The sequence below is a fragment of the Aquarana catesbeiana genome, linkage group LG05, assembly GCF_042186555.1.
Source record: "Aquarana catesbeiana isolate 2022-GZ linkage group LG05, ASM4218655v1, whole genome shotgun sequence".
Taxonomy (NCBI): Eukaryota; Metazoa; Chordata; class Amphibia; order Anura; family Ranidae; genus Aquarana; species Aquarana catesbeiana.
The window spans coordinates 148,836,270-148,845,404 of NC_133328.1; the positions used below are offsets into that span (position 1 = coordinate 148,836,270).

The 9,135-nt window shown below is 39.2% G+C and overlaps 1 protein-coding gene across 2 annotated transcripts; it reads right to left on the minus strand.

Moving 5' to 3' along the window:
- Nucleotides 1-339: 339 nt before the first annotated feature.
- On the minus strand, nucleotides 340-8,360 carry EOMES (eomesodermin). Of its 2 annotated transcripts, none has more exons than XM_073630276.1 (6): nucleotides 7,307-8,360; nucleotides 6,204-6,358; nucleotides 4,496-4,617; nucleotides 3,631-3,789; nucleotides 3,448-3,509; nucleotides 340-2,334 (listed from the first exon to the last, which is right to left on the minus strand). In XM_073630276.1, exons 1-6 carry the CDS (start codon nucleotides 8,083-8,085, stop codon nucleotides 1,653-1,655), a joined length of 1,959 nt encoding a protein of 652 aa, XP_073486377.1. In that variant the 5' UTR covers nucleotides 8,086-8,360; the 3' UTR covers nucleotides 340-1,652. The 2 variants fall into 2 exon arrangements, with proteins under 2 accessions (XP_073486377.1, XP_073486376.1); XM_073630275.1 differs by having other exon boundaries at nucleotides 340-2,391.
- Nucleotides 8,361-9,135: the final 775 nt, after the last annotated feature.

Below are 9,135 nucleotides of genomic sequence, written 5' to 3' on the forward strand. Positions count from 1 at the left end.
ATATATATATATAGTATATGGCAGTGAGCATTGAAGTCATTAACTATTTTAAATGAGTATTTAAGTGAACACAACTGTATGTGAAAAACAAATATTAACCTAGTAAATATAGTCTAAGTACCTTTACTAAATGGATTGTAATGTCACGTTGAACTTCATTAACATTCCTTATTCCTGCTGTGAACAGTTCACATAGATCACTACATACTTGCTGAAATGTATTTCTTATGAAGTTGCCATTATTTCGAAATATCAAATTATTAATAATATCCCGTTGTTATTATCTATCATTTTATTATTTACTATCCATTATTATTTGTTTCCACACGATCTAAAACGTGATTAAAACAATAGCGTAATTGGAGATGTTAGAGATGATCCTAGAAAAACTTTGGCTATATATGCCTGCAATGTAATAAACGCTATTCTATACAATGAAAGCTTAAACTACTACATTGGAAATGTTGAATCGATTAGTTGGTGCTTTATTCAGTGATGACACATATAAAAATATTTTGGATTATTAGATTTAGAATTGTAACATTTGTTACACTAAAAAGTGATAAACAATATATCAGTTTGCCCGATTTTACACACTTTTTTCCTTTTCTTTTTTAACTTTTTTTTTTTTTTTTTGCAATATAAAGTTATATTGTTGAGTAAAATATAAAATACCCCGTGTTACACATTATACTCTAACTTCACGTTGTTACACTTTGTATTTTGTATAACTTATCTTTTTTTACTCTTTTTGATCAAGCTCTATTGTTCTGGGCAAGAATCTATATTTTGTCTTTCAATTGATTATATCCCTCCTTCACCCCTGCGTGGGTGTTTTTCTGCACTATTGTTGCACTCTTTGTTTGAAATAAAGCTTTTTTGAAAAAAAAAAAAAAAAAACAAAAACAAAAAATAAAAATAAAAAGTGGATGAAATAAATACTTTTTCCAACCGATCTGCTTCAGAGCTGAAACTTCCCGAAGGCAACACATTTATTAAAAAGGACCAAGCATTATATACATAAAAAGGTTTACTCACAATTTCATTTCAGATCAATAACGAATTCTACATTTTTACAAATGTCTTGTATAAGTGGCATTTTTTCTTATGTTCATTGTTGTTTTTTGATGTTTTTTTTCTCGGAAACACAACAGAAAAGTACATTCTGACATGGCAGTCTAAAGTCTCTAGATAGAATTTCTTGTGTACTAGTCATTACACAGTTGTACAACAAACCAGTTCAGAAATTGTCTTGTAGAACAAGAGTAACACACATACAATGCATACAATATATTAAACTCCACAATAGTCATCAGAATATCTACACAATATTTACAATATTGTTGGTTTATAAATAAATCACATACAAAAAAATAAGCAACTGAAACAAAGCAGATATTATCCACTTGAAATACTAATTACTGTCACATTTAGGACAGATTGTGACAAGTTAGAACTTGCAGCACTCAGAGCTCTGGCCTTTCAGTCTGGAGAACTACAAATCAGTTTTCTTTTTATATTCCCTTTTGTTCTCCAGATGAAAGGCTAAACCACACTTTTTTGGCATTTAATGCTAAGGTCCACCCTGTGCTCAAAGTGTTAAGGTAATATCTATACATATATAAATACATATATAAATATATTATAATTCTTTAAGAACTAGAGTAGAAGGAATAATAGCCTAGGCTTTTGGAGGCATCTTTAAAGTCTTCATTTGCAATGTCCTCACATTTAATGGGAGGGGAGTTTTCATTGCTTGAAGTGCTAGGTGAAAGCCGTCTTCTCTTGCAGGCTCCTGTGTAGACACCAGAGTCATTTGAGTCTAATGATTTAATGGAAGGAGGTGTCTCCACCCATGATGAGTTCAACTCTTCTTTGACCTTGTCTTTAGGTAGAAGGTCTTCAGCAAAACCTGAGGGGCTTGACCTGGAGGACCAAGGTAAACCAGTTGCCATTTTCCTTGGATATGGAGAACTTCTGCTGCTCCAGCCTGTCATGGAAGCAAAGGCCGCATCTGGATAGTATGCCATGGGATGAGAGGTCTGGATGGGCAGAGACTTAATGCCATAGGTGAGAAGTGAACTAGAAGAATAGTCTGTATCATAAGGGCCCATGTCCAGTTTGTTGGCTGCTGCTTGTTGGACAGGGGTCACAAACCACCTCTGGGGGGGAATGTTGGCCACTTCTTCATTAGACTGGGGTGACAGAAGACCATTGGTCTGGGGTACAGTCCTCTCCCCACTGTAGTACCTTGTAGGGGGCAGGTTGTTGACAAATTGCTCCTGGAAGAATGGCTGGACACTGTAGCGGGCACCCGGCACTATTTGATGGGATCTAGGAGAATCCGCAGGAGATGGAGTTAATCGGTCATTTTCTGATGCCGTGTACATGCTACAAAAAAAAAAAGGTTGCTGTGACTATGGCAAGCATGATCATAAATGGGTCAGCTATGGGTAAAGCAAGTTCTAGGAGTTGATTCCCTAAGCAAGAATCTTGACAAAGTGACTAAATCAAATCAGGTGGGTTGGGAGTTAGAAAAAAAAATAATTTTGCCCTGCACTTTGCCAGTAGTTGAGGTGAACACAATTTTACTTTATTCACTAAGTTAGGCATTCATTCACTTCCACTTTATGAAATTAAATAAATACCCTCACAGAATAATACAGCAGAAGCCATGACTTATCAATTTTTTTTCCTAGCTACTATAATTTGGTATTAATATTGACTCTACTGTCCTTAAGTCAATGAAACTGAAAATAGGGCCAGTTCACACTAGATGCAAGTGCATTGTCTATGCATCAAAAACCCAAGGAAAATAGATTACATGGGTTCCAGTGGCATAGTTCACACTAGTGCTGTCAGTTCCAGTGAGGTTCAGTACCAGAAAAAAAAAGTAGAACATACCGAACCGCAGTAAAACACATAAAAAATGCACTGGAATGCATTACAGCAAAAAAATTAAAATAATAAAAAATAAAAAAAACAAGAGGGGGGAAAAGGCACTGGAACTTATTAAAAACGCAAACACTTCAAAACACACATACAGAGAGTGATTTTTTGTGGTGTGAACTGTAAGCAAAAATGTATCTGGAACGCATGCAGAATGCATTTTTTGTGTAAACCTGCCCCATATCAATTATTCCCACATCAAGCACAATATACCATCACAAAGAAGGTCACCTTGGCTAAACTATATGAGCTCTGTATTTATGCTTTAGGCTCTTGTAGGTTTAGCTGTATTATTAGAGTGGAGCCTATATGTAAAGCTGGCTGGTATTGTTATGCTATTTAGTCATCTATTGTTATGATGGCTTTTAGGTATGCTCTATTTGTTTGTTTGTTTTATTTTTTTATGTATTTTGTTTAATTGGTTTATTTCTCTATGTCTTTAAAACTTTTTCAAATAAAATAAAATTTGACATAAAAAAACAAAGAAAATATACTTACGAGTCATAGTTGTCTCTGAAGCCTTTTGCAAATGGGTTGTGGTCAATTTTCAGTTGAGTGATCTAAAAGAAAACAAAAGCAATAAATACTGATATACAGCCTTATCAATATAGATAATTCACCCCCTTTACATATAGCTCCCACTCCTTCTCATCCTATAGAAGACAATGGTGGGGCACTTACATCTGTATTCTGGTATGCAGTGACAGCAATGAACTGATTCTCTGGGAAGGTGAAGGTCTGGGTCTTGGCAGAGTCATTCAGGTCCTCCACTCCATCTTCACTGACTTCCACAATGTGCAGACGTGGCTGGTACTTATGTAGAGACTGCAGGACAATCATCTAAGGAGGGAGAGATCACTTTTAGTAAATCAGACTTAGAATAAGTAAGATATGGTAAGTTTCAGCTAGACTTTTTAAAGATTTGAAAGCTATTTGTGGGGAGAGGTGGAGGCATTGAGTAGGTGATTGAGGTGGGCTGCTTGTGTGTTATGTGGGTAAGTGCAGAAGTAGGTTGGTTGGGGTGTAGGCAGGTGTGAGGAAGAATTGGTAAGTGGGGGAAGAGAAGAAGGTAAGCTGAGAGGACAGATCTAATGGAGGGTAGTGACTGGAGGGTGGGTGACTCTAATAAGAGTGTGTTTGAGCTGGGGCACAAAGCCCATTAAATATGTGTACAGTAAGGGCTGACTCACAGGTAGGCAGGAGTGTGGGGAAGGTGTTGAATGTAATGCAGATGTGAGAACAGAGTGAGAAAAGCCAACATTTCTTAAAACGAATCATCTGAGAAAAGGAAAAAAACCCGATGAAAAGAAGTTGACCTCCCAGCTGTTCTGACACAAGCTTTCATTTCCTGTAGGCTGTAGCATCATAAGAACGCGATGCATTATCTTGGCTCTACTATGATTTATCAATGTTATGTTATTTACTAATGTGCGACACTTTAATAACTTTTTCCAGTGTATGGAGAGTGCGCCGCTTCCAGTAGCAGCACTATAGTGTACAGCTCCATAGACTGGACCAGGATCGCTGTCCATGGTATCAGTCTTACCTGAGTATTGTTATTATTGGCTCCCTTGTTATTAGTCAGCTTCAGCTTCCCGAAGGAGATCTCCTGCCTCATCCAGTGGGCTCCAGTATTGGGGGACTCGGGGTGTACATACACCTTATTACCTGGACAGAGGTGAGGGGACTTCATTAGATGGAGAGAAAGGGGGGATCGCCTTATAGTAAGAGGAGTTCTACAAGTCTCTACACTTACCAGGGATGTACTAAAATTGGAGCACTCGGAATCTGGTGCAGCTGTGCATGGTAGCCAATCAGCTTCTTATTTCAGCTTGTTCAATTAAACCTTGGCAATAAAACCTGGAAGCTATACAGAGAGGCACCAGATTTTGCACTCTGCAGTTTTAGTAAATCTCCCCCAATGTGTACATATATAGCTACTTCTGTGATAACTCACCTGTCCTTTTAGTTATCATTTGAGTAGTTATAGTCTTTACCATCGTTCTTCATTTCCTATATTAACTATCATTATATGTATTATGTGTCCACACCTTATACTGGTTTTATGACATATTGGGGGTTATTCATGAAAGTCAAATCTACTTTGCACTACAAGTACACTTGGAAGTGCAGTCGCTGTAAATCTGAGGGGAAGATCTGAAAAGAGGGGAAGGTCTGCTGTTTTTGTCATCCAATCATGTGCAAGCTAAAATGCTGTTTTTTTATTTTCCTTGCTTGTCCCCCTCAGATTTACAGCAACTGCACTTCCAAGTGCACTAGTAGTGCAAAGTGGATTTGTCTTTAGTAAATAAACCCCATTGTCTATCTGTTAAAATATATGTCATAATGTATGTATCATCCATTTGCCAATATATTGCCAATCAGTGTATGTATTATATATTCCTAATAATGATCTCATTACTTGATGTATTGTCTGTCCATCTATTAAGAAATCTAGTATATGTCTGTTTGCCAAAGCACTAACAGTCCTCTAATTGCTATGTACTATCTGGTTGTATTAATGTATTCTCATATCAATCTACTTAATTGTATACTTTTCAAGGTATTCAGAATTCATCTCCCCTTATTCTGTCAATCAATTTATATATGTCTGTCCTATTAAAATCTTCCCTTTAATTAATACATTTTCTACGTATAATATACTTGTCAGTTTAAATTATATCTACCTATAATCTAACTACTATCTATCTATCTATCTATCTATCTATCTATCTATCTATCTATCTATCTATCTACCTAACACACACACACACACACACACACACACACACATATATATATATATATCCTTCTTATAACTTACTATTTATAATCAACCTATCACCTTTATTGATGAATCTCCCTGATTACCAGTCCATTAAATGATGTATCATTGACAAATCTACCAATCAATGCATATATAAATTTCCTTTTTATTAGTTAATATTCCCGATTAGCGATCTATCAAGTTATCATTGATTAATCTACCAATCATATATTTCTGTGTAACTAATTATTTATTTATCTATCTATCTATCTATCTATCTATCTATCTATCTATCTATCTATCTATCTATCTATCTATTGATACAATCATTGATACCTTATGTTGGAAATAAAACAACATTCAAGTGACCTATTACAATTTTTAGTTTATATTCACACATGTTAGGGCATCCCTCATTGTGAATATACAAGCCGCCTGTGCTGAAACTTGTAACCCCACAGCCCCTCATTGCTCTGTAGGCACCTACCTTGCATATTATTGTCCGCCTTGCCGCAGGTCACCCATTTGCCGCCTTGGAATCGCCAGTGGTTGGGATCGGCCAGAACCACCTCCACAAACACGTTGTAATGGGCTGTCGGATTTAAGCCGGTGATATTGAAGCTGAGAAAGGGGAACATCCTCCTAGAGAAGGGTACAAAAACTCATCATACACTTGTCCCCATGTCTGGACTACTCCGGAGTTTATAATGGGGACACACCTACACATGTCCTGCCTAAATCACACTCACCCTATGTGCTGCATTAGAAAAATATTTCAATAAAACATTAAAACTAAAAATCTATAGGGAGGGATCAATTCCTGGGAGGAATATTAGTACATGCAATATGTATAGCAATGTCATAATTGTCAGACAAGAAAATAAGTCAAAACTGTGATTTCCAATGTAAACTGGGCTAATATAGGGATGCCCTCCATAGGACAATGGTAATGACATTGTAGCCGTGTTGTACTGTAAGCTAAACAAGGATAAGGATCGTTATTTAAGGATCATTATATTTAGCCATTTTCAAATCTACTAACTTAAAATAGTTGCCACCTTTTTTAAATAAAGGATCCTTACCTCAGTATAAAAAAAGAATATATATATATATATATATATATATATATATATATATACACACACAGCAAACTTTCGGCATGCTCTTGAAGCTTGTTATAGTCAATTAAAATGTATGTGTGTGTGTATATATATATATATATATATATATATATATATATATATATATATATGTTATACACACACACAAACAAACTTTCTGCATACACTATAAACTTTATACAATGTAATATATATATGGAGAGAGAGAGAGAGAGAGAGAGAGAGAGAGAGAGAGAGAGAGAGAGAGATTTATATATATATGCATGCAATGAAACCTTATTGTGTGGCTGGCCCATCCGTGCCACCCTGTGCCCCGGACTCGCCTGCCCTGTTTGGTTTTATACATATATATATACACGCAAACATACTTTCTGCATATTTTATAAACTTATATATATACTTGTGCAAGCAATGTAACCTTCTGTGGATGGCAGTTGCCCATCCATGCCACCCTGTGCCCCGGACTCACCTGCCCTGTTTCGTGATGATCATCTCGGTCTGGTGTCGGTGAAATTTGAGCCATAGAGGGCGGTTGCAGAGGTAGACTTGTGCCCGGACTCCAGTCCCGCTGCCTGGCAGCCCCAGGGCGCTAAGCCCACTGGCAGAGCCGGCCGTTGGGTAGGGGCTGTACATGGTGCCGGGCGCCTGGCTGTACTGATAGCCGGTGGTGTACTGTGGGCGAGAGGGGCACACCGGAGGGGAGAAGCCGGCTGGAGGTAGCATGCTGCTGTAAGGGGGGTATCTGGCCGCTCCACCCGCTTGGTAAACGGCGCTGTGCTGCGGTGGGGCATAGGGGAAGATGGAGCAGGGGGAGCCCAGCTCTGCCCCAGTCTGTTGGTGCTGCTGCCCTTGGGCTGGCAGGTAGTAGCGCTCAGTAGTCGCCTGCATAGTGTTGTCCAGGTACCGAGGTGCTGAAGTTGGGGGGACAGAAGTCAGGTCCTCTTCTACCACTGGAGAGCCTTTCCTGCTTGTGTCCTGGAGGTTCTTGGTGGCTTGGAAGCTCTCAGTGGCCTCGCTGAGCATAGTACTGGCGGCAGTGTTACTGGAAGCTGCTTCTCTTGGGCTGTCTAAGTGGGGGCCCCTGGGGTACTTCTTGTGCTGCTGCTGCTGCTGGTGGTTCTTGTGCTGTCCCACGTTGAATTCCAAGCCTGGGCTCTGGGCGGCGCTGTTGGGGTCTCCAGGCAAAGGGTAGAAGGTGTGGGGCAGGTTAGGAGCAGAACTGGTCAGGATCTGCTCTCCTAGCTGCATCCTCTGTCTGGATGGAGGTTAAGCCTGCCTCAAAATCTGTACCGGCTGGGCTGATGCAGACACCATGTACAGCAGACCCTCACAGGAGAAAAAAGGGGGGTCAGGGGGAGGATGAGTGCTGAGAGATGAAATGTCCTTTCAGTCTACAATCTCATCCATAGGTGTCTCCAAGGGTGGGTGAAGCTAAAGGGGAGGGGGAAGCAGACCACCACTCACAGTCACAGGACTCCTCTCTTTGAAAGGGAAAATCAAATGTGTCAAAAAAGCTGCCTGTGTCACTTTATATACGGTCGCCTCCTTCACACCTCTATTAGGGCTAATGATTCCAGGGAGGGGCTTGCTGCCTCTTTCATGGCAAGACAGAGAGGAGGATAAGTACAGAAAAGTCTCATCTGACCATTGGTTGACATTAATTTAATTAGACAATTCCTAATTGGAACAAGTCACCTGTGCCCCACTCACTGGCTGCTAGGCACTGCACATGCATCGCTTGCAATTATTCGTAGCCAAATTCCCTGAAAGGGAGAGGATGGGCTATTTCCACTTTCATCCCAACCATTGCACTCTCCTTCTTTAAAGGAAACCTACTTTTTTTTCTTTGGATCAGACAGGCCTTTCTTATTGAGAGCTGGTGGAGGGCAGCGAAATCAAAGGGGGGCTTTGATTGAGCTGGAAAACCCAGAGCTTACTTTACTCTGTTTACTGAGAAGACCGCAGGAGACCTCCAATACACAAATGCAGGAACCTAGCTCACAATTCATAGAGGATGGGTGGAAGAGTCTAATGTATAGAGCTACACTATACAAACCAGAACATCAGTCTGGGCTTCACACATCTATCACATGGAGGCCTTGGATCACTCGGATTTCCTGCAAAGGATACATTTCACAACTCATAAAGGAGCTAATAGTTTGACAAAATGGCACTACTTGTTATGGAAATTCAGCCTATTTAAAAAATAAATGTATCAACGAAGGATCTTATTTCTTGCAGTACAATAAAGAAAAAGCTGAATAAATGTATTAATTGTACAAGAAAGTGAAAGACTGT

Excerpts from the sequence above, each read along its gene's own strand:
- EOMES (XM_073630275.1), bottom strand. The coding sequence starts at position 8,085 with ATGCAGCTAGGAGAGCAGATCCTGACCAGTTCTGCTCCTAACCTGCCC. Across the intron at positions 3,510-3,630 it reads CTGCATACCAGAATACAGAT|ATCACTCAACTGAAAATTGA; the intron begins GTAAGTGCCCCA and ends GTTTTCTTTTAG. Across the intron at positions 2,392-3,447 it reads TTCAGAGACAACTATGACTC|CATGTACACGGCATCAGAAA; the intron begins GTAAGTATATTT and ends TTTTTTTTGTAG.